Here is a 17373-nt window from a genome sequence, read left to right as displayed (position 1 = left end):
TCGAATGTACTTTTAATGTCTTTCCTGCGCAAACAAAACTTTTTAAATTAGAGTTGTAGAGGTAAAAGTCTTTCTTCCAACGTCCAATCAGCACCCTTAAGGTCCATGTCGTTACTGAGACAAGCACAGTAGGGACTCACGCATGACAGCGCCCGCGTTACTGCACATGTTTATAATATTGCGTATTTTCCTCCAAAACCCCCTTTCTTAAAGTACCACTGAGAGTTTAATAACACTGTATCGTCAGTTTTTCTTTTTTTACCAATAGACCATGTTGATTTAGCAACAACGGTAATAGAAATAAACATATCCGAAAACATGGGCGTAGCCAGGATTTGTGGAAGTGTTTGGCCGATGGAAGTTACAAGAATATCTTTTCGATACCCCTGTTTTCGATTTTGTATGGAATATCTTACCAGATAAGCAGAAGGTCCTCCTCCGGGAATATATATATATATATATATATATATATATATATTTAAAATATGATGCTTTAAAACACATTTTAAAGCTATCCTTAAGTGTTTTTTTTCGTAACCTTAAAATTATTAATATAATGTGTCATGGAATTTTTGAATAAAAGGCCACTCTCCAATTTTACATATTTATTGGCCACAAACTGAACCATACCTCAGTCGTTTTAATCTGGTTTTTTATTATTTTTGAAAAAAAAAAAAACTAAAGCGTTTAGGGGAGCTGTGGGCCCTTCCTTGACTGCGCTCTTGTCCGAAGACGCACGAACGCGTATCATCCGGGCCGTGCGACTCCTTCCCCTGTGCTCTTGAAGGCTTTCCGTGCGCCAGCGCTGGGTGCGTCGTGCCTCGGCGATCTGCACACAATGCCTCGCGCAGCAACAGTCTCCACAGGCTGGACCCACACCAAGACGCACCACATGATACTTGCGCGACAGCTTAACATCGGGTTTTCGTCACGTTGTTTCTTCCCACACTCCTGATGTGATGGTCCTTCCGAGATAGACTATATATAAAATAGGTCTTTCCTCTACTAAACACACTAATCGATGTGCTTCCAGCTAAACATTAAAAAAAAAATTAAATTAAATATTTTTAAAGTTGATATTCGCTCAAATTAAATAAACAATGAAAAAAAAAACAGTCGTTAACTATTCAAGCTATAAACACGCTACGGGATGCCTTTGTTGACTACTTGTATGTTAAACTCGCGCATGCGCAGAACACTGCATCCGTCAGAGAGTCAAGTTGGAGCAGTCGTTCGATGTTTGTAGACCTGGTGCTTTGTGACGTCGTGCCGCGTCTGATTCTTGTGTGCGCCGGTTTCGTGTGAATACACGGAGGTCGTCTGCTATCGGACAATATGGCGCGTTGGCCATCCGTGCTTCCATCAGTCTCCCTAGACTGCAACGGGCAGTAGTGTGCGCCGTCCCGGGCTGCAGCCGGGAGTAGGGCGCGCCGCGGCCGGCGGACCAATGAGGCGCGGCGGGCAGGGAAGAGCGAGGCGGCGCCCCGAGGCAACACCTCAGTGCCGGCGATGAGGGCGAGCCGGCGTGGTCCCTGCGTCCTAGCCGCCGCCGCGCTGCTGAGCTGGGCGGCCGCCACCGGGTCTCAGGTCAGTTCACTGCTGCTCCCCCGGTACGCATCGTGCGGCGAGGCAGTCGTTCCTAAACCTGGGTTAAGGGCACCGGTGCACATCCCTCTCGTGCATCAACTGTGAAGTGGAGGATAACTGTTGTTCTTCTTGCTAGTCCTTTAGGTCGAACGTTAGTGTTGCGAGCGATTATCTGTAAGAATACTTTCCGACGACGCCCGAGGCCTACATTTCGAAGTATATTTAATTTCCAGATTGTTGCCTCTGTGTACCTGCACAAGGAGTGGTAAACTGTTGCCCGTCAGTGTGATTAGAACCACGCCTTGGTTCAACCGCACCAGAAGACTCCAATGACGGAGAAAATATTTCTTATAGAATATGAAGTGCAGTGTTTCGGAGGTAGCTAGGAAGGAGCCTGTCACATTTTTAGAGCACTCAAAAAGGCTGCTCGCCGGAAGAAAATAAAGTATTTGTTGAACTTTTACGTGGCTTCCTTTGGAAACCTCTTGCCAAGAAATAGTTTGTAATACTACCAGAAAAAAATATTCTAATTTTTTACAAATGATTGCTATGGTAATTTTTGCATTATATATGAAATAGGTAATGAAATATGTTTTCGGAAAAAAAAATTCTGAATATTTCTTGTTGCGCTTATGAAAATTTTAAAATTTGATCTGTGCTTTATACATGAAAACCATGTTCGAATATCGTATAATTTTCCTTTATTTTGTTTTATAATGATAATTTATGAGCGAAGACAATACTGGAAAGCTAGTCAGGAAAAGGTTTACAATACACTTGCTTTCATGTAAAAAAATGTATATATTTATAATTACCTGTAACTATGCATAATTATTTCAGTTCAATTTCATTTACACACCACACACACATACACACACACATATACATATATATGTATGTATAGAGAGAGAGGGAGAGAGAGAGAGAGAGAGAGAGAGAGAGAGAGAGAGAGCTCTTCCGTTACCATCTTGCAGTCGTTCGTGGGTAGAGATACGAAACGGATATTTTTTTTTTGCCCGTCGATGTCTTTACAAATGGGGGAACGGAACACGGAACCCCTGCCCGCACGTAGCCCCGGCGTCCAGCTACTTGCGCATGCGCGGCGGGTCTTCATTTACCGCTTCATCCCGCACCCGAGCGTGCTCTTTCGAACTGCGCGCACACGCTCTTCGCGTCTGCCTTAAGAATGTCGTTACGACGTCGCGGTCCCGGTGCTGATGTGGCGGGGGCATGGGCGTCGCAACCGGGGGGGGGGACGGAGGGGACACGTCCCCCCCAATAATAAAAGTCTTAAATTTCGTCCCCTCCAATAAAATATTTAGTTTCGTAGTTATATTAAAAATATGATTTCTGTGATACAACCCATATGTTGCGCATGGTGCATTTAGTCGAATTTGGTAATGTGAGCACTGTGTTTTTACAAATTTGTTCTCTAAAAATATATTTTATAAAAAATTATTATATATTGCAACCAACTATAATTAGAATATTCAGGAAAGAAAAATGCCTAAAAACCACCTTTTTGCACCTTCAAACCCCAAATTTTCCCGGGGGAGGACCCCCGGATCTCCCGCTTTTTTTTCCCAGGGGATGGATATTCCTCAACAACTAAATCAATTGAAGTCCCCCCCAAAAATATATCCTTGCGACGCCCATGGCGGGGGGTCGGTGCGTCCCTCGTCAGAGGTTTTGAAACGTCCGCGCTGCATTACTGTACTGGCTTCCCAACCTCTTGATTGTGCTCAAGGCTCGTTTCTACAATGGAAAGGGGAACGGAGACGAATCACGCAAACATTTCACTATCGCTTCTACTGTTTTATAAATTAAGTATTTAATCAATTAAATTATACGAGCCAAATTTTTCAGAATACCGTGTATCTATCACCTAAACAGATTTAACAGAGAAACAATAAAAAAAACCTTAAAAACAAAAATAGCAAGTAGCTTTCCAGGAAGTCTAAATCACCAAACGAGTCCCTCACCTTATATAACACGCATGTTCCGTGACATGGGCCACACGAATTTTAATGTCAAATATGACTAGCATTATGGAAAAAAAAACCTCTTGTTTTTCGCACTAAACCAATGCAATTTTATTTTCTGTGTTAATTTCTAGAATGCAAGCGAAAACGGCGCGTCGAAGGGGATATTCGGTAACTTCTTCGTGAAAACCACCTCACCGGCTCCTCCGCTGAATCGTTGCACTTGCAGTAAGTAGAGGTCAATGAATTCATGAGGATTCATTGATATTCGTCTTCTCATATGGGAGATATACAACCTGAAAGACCACCAAAGACGCCATATTGGTTTCATAATAAATATTCTTGGCCATAACAAAATTTAGCTTTATTTAAAGAATAATATACAATTTAAGGAATGTCTAAAGTTAATACAGACTAGCTCCTGCAAATAGTTTACCCTGTGATGTCACTGGCAAATTTGGGTAAAAATGTTTACAAAAGCGAAAGTGTGGTTACACTGCAGTTGGTATAAAGTATCTCCAACTTCAAGACCGATTGTCTAATGTTATCGAATGGATGTGTTGTGTATCCTATTTATTTGAGCAAATCTACCTCTGTTAGAGAATTACCGTCAGCATCAATTTCAAAAGAATGAAATATCGTCTTGCATTTTTTGCAAAGGACTGTTTATACTATGAACACTCAACAACCAAACAGAGGCTTATGTTGAAGTACTTTGAACTACTTTGCCAAACTGTTTGGGTTGAATGAGAAATGGCCTCGAACGAAACATGTTCAGACTGTGTGTAACCGCTCGCAAAAGTTAAACATTTTTACCTGAAGTAGTTCAGAGTACCGTGTAATTTCTGGGAGTTACTACAACTGTAAATATACACTATGATATGTCTTTGAAATTTTTTATTTGTGTTCTCTGCTTAAACGAAGGCCAATAATTATCTTATATATAGTCACGCCCATCACTCACTCTCTGACTCTGTCACGCCAAAGAGATGCCCAATATTCAACAATATAAACAATCAGTGGCGATTTTTCGAGCTTTAAGGATCATAAAAGTATTCTTCGTAGAATATCACCCAAAACACCGGTTTTCAAAATGGCCACGTTTGCTATCCGAAAGAGGTAAAGAAAACTGTTCCTTCTCATATTAAGATATTTGAACAGCACCAGTGACGTCACTTCCGGGAACATGCACGTGCGTGCAAGTTCTTGCGGCCAGTTCGAATTCTCGTGCAGTACAGTCGCTGACCAAGATATTTTTCGAAATGCTTGAAATAAAATATATATATATATATGTTCATAAAAATGTTTAACCTAATATGGCGTATTTAGGTCTCTATTGCTTTCAATTAAGGCTCTTTCTGAAACGTATTTTTTTTTTAATTTTCTCGTCATAATTATTATTATTTACGACCTATTTATAAAACATTTTTAACACGAGACCTCCAATGCATTTGTTGTTCTGTCACAAATATATCCAACAGATATTCACTAAGATAAAAATCACACAAGTGATGATAATTTTTAACAATTGTGCGACTTTTCATGTTGATATTTGTGACAGACAAACAATTGCGTAGGGAATGTGAAATTTACATAAAGATATTTCAATTAATAGTAATGACGAGAAGAAAAATTGAGTATTTCAGTACTCGCCACAGATGTGTAACACTCGACCTCGGTAACGAGCAAATTCACGTTTTTTTTTTTTTTTTTCATGTTGCAGATACACTTATACGAAACTTGGACTCGGAAATTAACTTAAAATTCTTTAAAATAATGTCTAGCGCGTGTTTTCAACTAAATTTGTGAACGCGAATCTCGCGTAGTTTCCGCACTCGCCGAAACAGCTACGTTGACTATCGACTCATTCAATTTGCAAAGCGAAAGGTTAAACTACATATTATAATGTAACGGCTCAGATAAAAGATTTTAAAAAAAGCTTGAAGAAATACTTACCCCGGCTTGGGACCTGTTTTTCGACAAGGAATTTTACTAAAAAAAACTGTCCATCTTGTAAAAATTTGTTAATACTATGAAGTTTCCCCTTGACTTTGTGAACTTTGGTTCCCGCCGTCCGCCACAGATGACATCAGCGTGGTTACGCATTTCCGTTCCATTCACGACATTACTCCTACCAAACGCCGTATACCGAGAGGTGAGATGTTACGCATGATAAATCAGCCTGGCGTGTGAGCCCGGAGTCTTGGTGGGTTGAAGCGCCGTGTCCTCGCCCCGCAGGCTGCGGGCTGCCCAACGAGGAGACGCGCATCGTGGGCGGCGTGACGACGCGGCAGCACGAGTACCCCTGGATGGTGCGGCTCACGTACTTCAACCGCTTCTACTGCGGCGCCATGCTCATCAACGACCGCTACATCATGACGGCGGCGCACTGCGTCCGGGGGTTAGTGTTCTTATCGTAAATCCAAGTCTCCTCTCGTTTTCGTGCATCGAGCTCTCCCTACAACAACAGCAACCACCACCATCAGGGGCGCAACAACTAAATTTCCAAAAGGGGGGGGGGGGGGCAATATAGGCTACCTTTTTATAAATAATCATCGATCCCCCCTATTGAAGCGGGGGGTCCGGGGGTCCTCACCCGGGAAAATTTGTATTTGAAGGTGCAAAATGGTGCTATTTAAGCAGTTTTATTATATAAAAATTGATTACACAGCATTTTCTTTGCCCCCGTTTGCCCCCACTTCAAGGTTTCAGAGGGGGGGGGGGCAATATACCCTTGCCCCCCCCCCTGTTGTTGCGCCCCTGACCACCATCACTTCGCCCCACCTACACAACCCCTTCAAAGAAAAAAAAATTCTGTACTTTCACAAAATATTACTTTGTAACAATGGATATGTCATTCGAGAACAATTTTGTCAACAAGGGATAATATAATCAAATATTCAACAGATTTATTTTATTTTGTTTGCCGTGCTTTATTCATCTGCGCAGTTTATACCGGAAAGCTATCCAGGGAACGGCTTGCGAATAACTTTTACTGTTGACGGAACTGGAACAGCTCAAAGCATAAATGCTCGGGTAAATCTCCGAACCCAGTATTACTGCAAACACTATTTTGTAGTGATACAGTTGTTTTCATGTAAATGTATAAATTTACAATTATCTGTAATTTTTCATGAATATTTATGTTTCATTTACAAAAAGATAATTGTAATATTTATAACACCACCCCGGACATAAAATAACCCTTTCCATTAAAATGCATTACCTGAGACTATTTTATTTTGATCATAAATGTTTGGTTATTTTCTACATCATTGCAAATATTTCTATAGCAGTAGTCATAACATGTTATTTAAAGATCTCTCTCTGCTACAAGCGTCCTTCAAAGATATCAAAAATTATCTCCACCCCTCCCGCCCCTACACCAAAAAAAAAAGATAGTAGGTCACTCCTGCTTGTAACATTTTATTTCACAAAATTGTAAAAATTTAACTTATTATTTAGAAATCTGTACTTTTGTGAAACGGGGGACCCAGCATTAAGCCAGTCATTACTAAGTATCGTTTTATTTTTTATTTTTTTATTTTTTGTCTGCTGTTGCAGGCATGGAAAAGTATTAGTCTATGAAGTGAGTTGTCTGTTCTGAAGATGAAGTCAACTGGCTAGCGATTGGATAGCGAAACAGATCGTAGCTGTATGAAGGCTAATATGCTATAAATCAGTTTAATAGCTTGAAAATAACTATAGGTATAGGAAGAATCGTAAAGTTGCCATAATGTAGTAAATATAACTTGTAAACATCAATTTGAAAACTGTAACAAAAATACACTAGGTAAAGTCGAAACAAAAACATTCTACCACAGTCTTTAATTTCAGGGTTCCAGTTGTCATTTACAACACATTATAACAGACAAGGTTCTCAAAATCATGCTTCAAGTTATAACTTCAAAAACTACTTATTACTGAAACTATGCCAATTTTATGATGAAACAACACATAATTATAACCAAAAAACAAACAATAAAAATGGTTTCGCTATGCTGATTGACAAGGAGAGTGTCAGCTTTGAATATATATACTGTATAGAAGTCGCGAGTGGATAGGATTTACTCTACGTTTTTCAGAAGCGTATGATGAGCAGCTTGGGAACTTCACCGCTGCAGTGCGCTGCCGTAACGCCCTGTATCGTCTTAGTTGTTATTTACACGTTAGAGCGCAGCGCTGTCGCCCGCTGTCATTCCCCGCACCCCTCATCCATCATTCACTGCAGCTCAACGTCGTTCAACGGGAGGGGGAAGGGGTGTTTTAAGAGTTCGGCACTTGTCCGCTAGGGACCACCACAAGTCAATGCCCTAGAGATGGTGGCGATTGCGGCGGTGAATTAACCAACTACCTCAAAACCGTATTAGAAATTTTAACCTGGGCTGGCGACTTCTATACAGTATATATATTCAAAGGTGTCAGCAAGGCCGAGGTTGTTTGCAGGTTCATCTGGTTCATGATCAAGGCGACGTTCGGCGAGCACGACCGCTGCGACGCCGCCGCCAAGCCCGAGTCGCGCTTCGTGATCCGCGCCTTCACCGGCGACTTCAGCTTCAGCCTGTTCAGCAACGACATCGCCGTGCTGCGGCTGAGCGCGCGCGTGCCCGTCTCCGCGCACATCCGGCCCGTGTGCCTGCCCAGGAGCGCCGGTGCGTGCCGTTATACTCCTTCAGGCGCCTTGCCTGATTCTTAGTGCGCGTGCATCGTGTAACCAAATATTCCACAGGATTAAAAAAAAAGATTACACACATAAAATAATTATACATACAAATAAAAATTAAATATCTTAATATACCTATATATAAATCCAGTGTCCTCATGTTTGTTTCCAGAGAACTCTTCACCAAGTCAACCGATTTCGACGAAAATTGGCATTTAGGTGTAATTTGTTTTCCAACTTGAGAGATAGGATAGTTTTTTTTATTTCGATTAATGGTCTTAATAATTTATAATTAATAGTAAACTGATCATCAATGTTGATTGGTGTTTAAGCTCGGGAAAAAGTGGGTACTTCGTCTCCATGACAACGTTGCGTGTATTGATGTATTAGGTTTTTGTCAAAATTAATTAATTTTAATTTCATTTCATTTATTATAACTGTAAATAAGAGATTTGGTCTCATTTCCCCCCCTCCCCCACCCCAATTAATACAACCGTGCGAAGCCGGGTCAGGCATCTAGTATATATATATATATATATATATATATATATATATATATATATATATATATTGAATACAGGTCCATATCATTAAAGAAAAAACATTCATTTATTCTGAATATTAGTGATAGAAATTGTGTTTATAAAATTTTTCAAGTGCATTTTTATAAGTGAGGTTATGTTGCCGTATGTTTAATTTATTTGCATTATAAATTATTAAATTATTATTTAATAAATAAATAAAATTAATAAATTAGAATTAACATTCATCACATTTATAGAGTTTCATTACTAATTTAAAAAAATATCTAGATTATTTAACTAAATGAAATAATTTATTTTATAAACACACTTAAATTAATTTTTGAATACTGAGTTTTTATTAAAAAGAATTAATTTGTTTTAATTTATACTTAAGCAACCGTAGTATTTATAATATCACTACAGTACTTTTATTATTTTATTTATATTTAAGTATTATTTTCATGAAAAATTGAAGTTAGTTTTTACTACGCCAAGTAAGTATAAATTGTTATGCTGTACATGTGTATTTCGGCGTGTTTCTTTATTTTTGTACAGTGCCAGACTATTGAGAACAGCATTTCTACAGCAGGCCGCTTAACCAGGTAGAGAAAGTAGAATTAACCTTAAGGTGGGGTGTGCTGCAGATGGCAAGGCCACCACCGGTTTTCAAAACAAGCCGCAGCTGCGCAGTGACTCATTCTAGAACAATGTTAAATATATTTAAACGAACTACTTTCTTTGAAATATTCTTGCTGTGGGGGAAAACAGATTTAAAAATTGCTATTTTGCACTGTACGTCATAGAGAAAACCAGAACGGCAAAAGGAAGATAATGCGTACAGAAAACAAGGTAAAAAATCATAATTAGTAATTCTTTTCACGGATTCTCCACGCTGTCTTTACATTTAACATTGGCTGATTTCGGTTTGTTTTCTATCTGTTTGGATATGCATCTTTCTTTGTCCGTCCTTCAGGTTTTTTTCTGTGACATACAGTGGAAAATAGCAACTATGCACGTCTAAAATAATGTTTTGAATTAAAACGAACTAGTTAGGAGAACTCGTAAAAATTACCATTAGGTAGTGAGCAGAGGCGCAACAACAGGGGGGGGGGGGAAGGGTATTTTGCCCCCCCCCCTTCTGAAACCTTGAAGTGGGGGCAAACGGGGGCAAAGAAAGTGCTGTGTAATCAATTTTTAGATAATAAAACTGCTTAAATAGCACCATTTTCCACCTTGAAATACAAATTTCCCGGGGGAGGACCCCCGGACCCCCCGCTTCAATAGGGGGGATCGATGATTCTTTATAAAAAAAAAAAGTATATTGCCCCCCCTTGGGAAATTTAGTTGTTGCGCCCCTGGTAGTGAGTATTTTTTAAGAAAGATTAATTCAAACACTCGGCGTTGAATTAACTTTAAACTCGATTGCAACCCCAATTTTTTTTTTCCCCCTATCTCAGAAGGATGAGTGGACTGCATTGGTTGTTCTCATTTCGACTGCAATCTTTAACGATGCAAAGATTGCACTCTTTTTCCTTTGTCTGACTCGGGGTAACTCCCTCCGTGCAGAGCCGTCGTACGAGGGCGCCTCGGCGCTGGCGGCGGGCTGGGGCACGCTGGGAGAGGGCGGCAAGGTGGCCTGCAGCTTGCAGAAGGTGGACCTGCCCGTCATGGGCAACCAGCAGTGCCGCCTCGAGTCCGCCTACAACCAGAGGATGATCACGGACAAGATGCTGTGCGCCGGCCACCTGGTCGGCGGCAAGGACTCGTGCCAGGTGCCTCGTGCCTTTCCTCCCTCCTCCCTTCCTTCCTCCCTCCCTCCCTCCCTTCACCCTTCCTTCCTTCTTTTCTTTCCTTTCTTCCTTCGATTCTTACTTCTTTCCTTTCCTTTCTTCGTTCCTCACTTCCTTCCTTCGTTCCTCACTTCCTTCCTTCTATTTTTCGTTCCTTTCTTTCTTTTTTATTTCCTAGTCGTCCTTCTTTACTTCTTTCCTTACTTACTTCTTTTCTTCTTTACTACCTTCTTTCATTCTCTACTTCCTTCTTTCGTGCCTTCCTTTCATCTTTCCTTTTATTATTTCACTGTTTTCTTACGTCCTTTCTCATTTCCTTCGTTCCTTCCTTCGCGTCGCGCTCGAATGGCGAGGGTCGCGGGTCCCAGCCCCTGCTTGGCGGCATGACATGACTCACGTCCTTGAGCGGTGGGTCGGCGACAAGTGGTTCAGAGGCCGCTGTAATCCTGCAGCTTCCTCGTCCTCTGAAGCCCCCGTGCGTAGTAACCGTGCGAAGTGAGACCCTGTGGAATCCGCACTAATGCAAGTGCAGTTTATTTTATATGCGATATACCACACTGTCTGCCACACAAGGTTTTGATCCGTGATCTTTTGGCTAGTACATCTTAACAGGAATAAAGAAAAATCTGGATCCGTAATGATTGCGGCAGAATGATTATTGATGATATATGTGATTAATGATAGGTGATGCCAACGTTTAAAGTTGCCAGTTCCTTTCCTACGGCAGTCCAACCAACGTATCTTAAGGGACAGACCTTTGAAATGGGAACCTTTTATGTGTACGTACACCATAAACGTGACGTCCGACAAGAACACAACACCCTTTCGAGGAAACAAACCAGCCATCGACCACATCTGACCCAGTTTGTCTTGGGATTCACTATTTAGTTCGAGTTAATTCGGCGTAGTTTGAGTATACTCTATACCACGCTGTTTATAACGTATCTTGATTTTTGAATCTATCATTTGTAAATAAATTAATGAACACTTGTGACATTAATGGAATTTCGAGGATACGTCAATTAAATTTGCATATAATATTAATTTGCAGACAAATAACACAGGAAGGCACAGGATACCTCAATGACACGACACGTTGCGTCATCGCGTCATTGGTTTACATGCTGTGTTCTTAATTTTAATTTATCGCTAAATCATTCCAATGAAGAAGATAATTATTCTATGCTCAATTGTATCGTCGTTTGAACTATCACATACTATATTTCGTTTCTTCTGGTTTCAGGGTGACAGTGGGGGACCTCTGGTAACTTTAAGGGAAGACAAAAAATACGAAGTTATTGGTAAGTAAAAAAAAAAGATACTATTACACACGTTTCTTATTTATAATAATATATAATTTTAATGTAATTATTTATATGTGACTTGTTATGAAATTGTTGAGGTAATGTTTATTGCTGGAGCAGGTGAAGTATATTTAAAACAATTTAATGGACTTACAATTTTTGTTGTACACTAGTTACCATAGAACAACCTCATGCGTACGTCCATAAAATTGTTTCAGATAAACCTTCCCCATTCTAAGAATTATTGAAAGAAGTCTAAGTAAATATGTCTTACAACGAAAAGAATTTTCTGTACTTTTACAAAAGATTCATTTGGAAACCGAAAATTATATTGTAATTCTGCAGGAAAGTTATTGTAACTGTGTACAAAACATTAATATGGTTATTTTTGTAAATGTTAAATAAGTTTTTCGAGATATTTCTGAATATTTCTTACCAAAATTGGCGCATAATTGTATATTTTAATTTTTTTTCAAAACATACAAAAAATAATATAATGTTCAATAATTTGACTTTATTTTGTTCCTACATGCTTATTATGTGCGCAGTTAATACTGGATAGCTATTCAGGGAACTTTTTACAAATAACTTTAACTATTGGAGGTACTGGGACAACACAAAGCATAAATTCTCGGATAAGAATCCAAAACCAGTATTACTGCAAACGCTATTTTGTAGTGATTCAGTTATTTTCATGTAAATGTACAAATTTATAAATATATGTAATTTTACATAAGTATTTCAGTTCCATTAAAAAAATACAGTGTAATCCTCAAGGATATTACAAATCACTTGTGCTCTAATTTAAAAGATCAGCCAAGTGAATAATTGTTTGCAATAACTGTTTTAAAATTGTTTGACTGCCGCCGATAATTAACGAGAAGTTTGCCGATCTCTATTGTTAAGGAAGTGTGTCCAAGGTGAACGTATGCTTATTATTCTCATAGGCTAGCAGCATACCTTTAACCATAACCCTTCGCCTTAAATGTCAGTAATGGAAACTATCCAACTATAAATATGTACTGCCAGGCTACTTACATAGAAAATGTTAGACATCATGTACGTCCAATGAAAGTCCAACAGTATAATGTACGTCACAAAACGGCGCTACATGAAATACCTACCTCATTTTTAGAATATTTTATTCGTTTATATAACTATTACTATTATTTTAGTTTTCGAGAGGTTACAGTGAAATTAGTACTATTCTATAAGAGTTTTAGCAGTGTAAACTGTTTGATAAATGAAAACAAAATAGTAAAACGTATTTATGTGTAGAAATTTTAGTTTATTTAAGCTTGCAACCTTAAATGCTGTTTGTATATAAAAGTCAATGTTGATCAAATAACAAGCTTCGGTTTTTTTATTAGGCCCCGGTTTTTTTTAATTGCAGGTATCGTGTCTTGGGGGAACGGCTGCGCTCGGAAAGGATATCCTGGAATATACACTCGCGTGAACAAGTATCTGGACTGGATCCTGGAACATTCCAGGGACGGCTGCTTCTGTGACGACGACTGAAGTCTGCATCAGTCCTGCATCAAGGACACCGCCATTTTCACTACAACATGACAGTACTTCATGCCCACGAGATCCTAGTGTCTAGGCTGCGTGACTTATTTATTATTTCTTTAAAAACTTTGATCGGTACACAACGTTCGTCAGTGAAGTTGTTAAATTTCTCTCATCGAAGTTCTGACGATTGGTTTTGGCGTTATTCAGAGCCTAATGCCGTGTTTGAACAATTACTTCATGAAAGTTTCAGCTATAAACGTTTTTTCTTTATACCATATATTTATTGTAACAGATGCACAACCTATGTAAACATCTATGTTTTTATTTTTACTTTTTTATTACAAAATGTTTTACTAAAGTTTTTTTTTCTTCCATCATTCTCTTTTGCACATTTACGTAAAATTTGACTGAAGTGTTTTAGTTCTGCCTCTGATTTGAATAGGGCCTATGATCCGCAGCTGATGATAATATGTGTTTTGCAAGGAATAAGAGAGATAAATAATGAAAATTGTATTTGTGTAATGGAAAAAAATAATTTCCGAAACATATTGTTTTGTTAATTTTTGAAGCATTTTGCTATAAAACTAAATATTTGATTTGAAGTGGAAAAATTAAATATTATTTTGACCACAAACAAACCAAGGCAAAAAATATATAGTTCGCAAGCTTATCACAAACCCTAACAGTGTATTCTGGCAGGATTTGTCGATCAAGTACGTATCGATCATCACCGGAAATTACTTATTTCGTGAAATATTCCGAGACTATATGAAAGTTAAAACATTGTAGCATCGTCCGTGTTTCATGATTTGGTGAGTTTATTTCAGGTACATGATTGTTACAACACCAATCACAGTACTTCAGTGCGCGTCCAACGACCTCTCTTGCAGACGGTGTGGGTATACCGTGTTGCAGTCTAATACCCGTTCAGATTTTTTCACAAAAAATGCATGCATGAATTTTTTGCAAAAAAAAATCTGAACGCACATTAGACTGCAATAATGTATGCCTGCGCCAGCGATTTCTTCCTTGTAATTGGTGGTTGTATGCGAGAGAAGCCATTTCCTTATCCGGCCGAGCCACTCAGAACGCATTTGCTTCCGCACAGAATTGCTGTGATTGGTGTGCCGACAGAAAACACGTGTCTGAAACAAATTCAATTAATTACGAAACACGGACGATTCTGCGGTGTTTTAACACACAGGTAGTCTCAAAATATTTTCACGAAAAATACATACGCTTATGAGCCAACGTGTGGAATTTTTTGATGTGTTTCTTAGTTTTCAAATAATCTAATCTCAATTTGAGTCCGAGTGTTTTGTCTAGTGTTAACAGCAGCCGTTACCAGCATTCCTGTGCTGGCACACCAAAGAGTAATTAATGATCATAAACACCTATCTATGTCTTCTGCGTATGCCATCAGATCTAGTGAGACCCATTTATAACCTCTTATTAAGTGAGTGATACGTCAGTATCCTGCCGATAGTGCTTATTGCCATGTACAATGAAGCTAGTCAGAAGGCGTGTGTTCTGATATGAGGGGACCTGTCATAACTCTGGGGGCCGAAACTTTCTTGCGAACTGCCAGTATATCTGACCAAATCAGCTGATGCAAACAATGAAACGTTTGTTCACAAATGTGTCTCCAACATACGTGCGTATTCGTAAATATAAACGGAGTTACTTATATTCGAGCAAATACTGCATATTCTTGTCATGACACCTTTCGTACTTACAAAAAGAATGGGCATTATGTTAAGGTCTTTGAAAATCTCTTAGTGTGTTATCTCTGCCTTAAATAGGTAAAATTTTCAAAACTGTTGGTGTAACAACTGTTCAAACTAAAACTGTGTCTTTCTATTCCTACACAAAAAAAAATCTGTACTTTTACAAAAGATTCCCTTGGAAACCAGTTGCCAAGAAATATTTTGTAATACTACAAGAAAGATATTGTAACTTTGTAGGCTACAACACATGGCTATGGAATACGTTTTTTGAGATAATACTGAGAATTTCTTACGAAAATTGGTGCATAATTTTATATTTGAATTGATGTTTCAATCAAGCATAATCTTTTTTAAACCATGGAAAAGACAATAGAAGATTCAATAACTGGACTATATTTTAATAGGCTTAATAATATGTGCTGTTAATACTGGAAAGTTATTCAGGGAACAGTTTTCAATAACTTTAACAATACATTCCCGGGTAAGAATCTGAACCCAGTATTAACTGCGAACACTTTTTTCGTAGTGATACGGTTGTTTTCGCGTAAATGTACAAGTGTAAAAATATCTTTGATTTTACATGAATATTTCTATTCCATTTACAAAAAAACGGTGTATCTCTCCTCCAAGATCCTGTTGGGAAAGGACGGAGGGACCATCTCTGCCCCTACCCTGAAATCAGACACGCCTGGCAGTTAAATTGCTGCAGGTCGGTACTTGGAGGTGTACGACGATAGCAGCAGGGGGTCCGGCTGGCAGTGAACTGTTGACGACGACCAATCCAACCAAAGCTAACTGTTCACTGGTCGTGGTCGACCGAAGCCACGGCAGTAACGGACTTTCTTGACCTTGATCAGTGATCGCGGTCGGTCCGAAGTCGGTCAGCGACCTGCGTAGACCGTCGCCCTTATCTGAAAACGAAAACTAGTGGTTAAGAAAAAACAAACATATATCTCGTTTTACTTCAGTTCCCAAGTCGTTCTTTCGGTTCATTCCACCGTAATAAAATAAAACAGAACTTTTTATTCGTACCTTTAAACGTATCTTTGAAGTACAGTATGTCCATAAAACAATGTCCCAGTTTCAATGGTACATTATAATAGTTTAATTTAGATTATTACAACAAATCATACATCAAACTGAAGATAAAAAACCTACGGGTTTTTTTTACAATGTGTGCACCTTTAGCTATACGGCATACATCCAACCTAAAGTCTAATTCTTCCTACACTTTGATTAACACGTCCGGAGTAATGGAAGCATTAGTCTCTTCAATTCTGTGTCCAAACAGTGGCAAATCATTAGGCAACGACGGAACGTAGGCACGACCTTCTATAAAACCTTAAAGGAAAAAAATCGCATGGTGTTATGTCAGGTATACGTGGAGGTGAACGAAAAATATCAATGTTGTCTCGGCCATTACGACCAATCTAACGGTCAGAGACTTCGAAGTTCAACCACTCTCGTACAAAGAGATTCCAATGGGGAGGGGCTCCATCCTGTTGTCAAATAAAGTTTACAGAGCCATTCTTTCGCACTGCAAGCTAGTAAATAACAAAACAGTATTCGCTCATGTACTTATCTAAAACTGTTTGAGTAGGCCTACTTTAATTGTGACCTTGAATACACACACTACAACGCTTGCAGTTGATACTATTAAATTGTATAACAGGGACATTTTTATGGACATACTGTACATAACAATGTACGTTCCTTGTCACGGATGACTTATACTATTTTTAATTTTAGTTTTACTAACAATTAATGGTCCTATAGTTTTGAAGCACCTGATCATAATTAGTGCAGTGAGAATTCGATTTTACGGTGGTACACTTTTTTTTTTACATCTCTGAAAGGACAGGTTACGTAATATAGGCCTGATCCTGGTCTGCTTTCTAAGCATTAAATAGACTTTCTGGTAGTTATTTTAAGTACTCGGGTCTCAGAAACTCAGTTATACGAAGGACAACACTGTTGACATGCCCATTAACAAGTTTCCTTTTAACTTATTTTTTAAATGTTAAGATTTTTTCCCGAAATTTTAGCTTAATGTTTACGGATTTTTAAAATGGTTGCCGTAACGAAAATTGAAAAAATGGCGGTTGAGGTCAAGGTCATGGCCTCAGCTACTTAGGGCGGCTTGCCCATGGGGGATTTCAACCGCTTTGGGTAAATATAAAGCCTCTGACATTTTTTGGGATTAAAACGGGAAATTTTCCCCTCAAAATAGGACAATGTCTAGAAATTAAAGCATTTTGAGTAAGTTTTTGAAACTTTTGAGGAA

The 17373-nt window shown here is 38.9% G+C and overlaps 1 protein-coding gene across 1 annotated transcript in view; it reads left to right on the top strand.

Moving 5' to 3' along the window:
- Nucleotides 1-13850, top strand: part of LOC134543274 (transmembrane protease serine 9-like) — a 43773-nt gene extending 29923 nt beyond the window's left edge. The window contains exons 8-14 of the mRNA XM_063388185.1: nucleotides 1415-1587; nucleotides 3704-3797; nucleotides 5808-5970; nucleotides 8016-8221; nucleotides 10323-10528; nucleotides 11790-11847; nucleotides 13244-13850. Coding sequence (XP_063244255.1) covers nucleotides 1415-1587; nucleotides 3704-3797; nucleotides 5808-5970; nucleotides 8016-8221; nucleotides 10323-10528; nucleotides 11790-11847; nucleotides 13244-13368 — 1025 coding nt within the window. The 3' untranslated portion in view covers nucleotides 13369-13850. The remainder of the gene's footprint in view (nucleotides 1-1414; nucleotides 1588-3703; nucleotides 3798-5807; nucleotides 5971-8015; nucleotides 8222-10322; nucleotides 10529-11789; nucleotides 11848-13243) is intronic.
- Nucleotides 13851-17373: the final 3523 nt, after the last annotated feature.

The sequence above is a fragment of the Bacillus rossius genome (genome assembly GCF_032445375.1).
Source record: "Bacillus rossius redtenbacheri isolate Brsri chromosome 9 unlocalized genomic scaffold, Brsri_v3 Brsri_v3_scf9_2, whole genome shotgun sequence".
NCBI lineage: Eukaryota > Metazoa > Arthropoda > Insecta > Phasmatodea > Bacillidae > Bacillus > Bacillus rossius.
The sequence above is the reverse complement of the archived record's forward strand: the minus strand, read 5'-3'. Positions and strand labels throughout refer to the sequence as shown.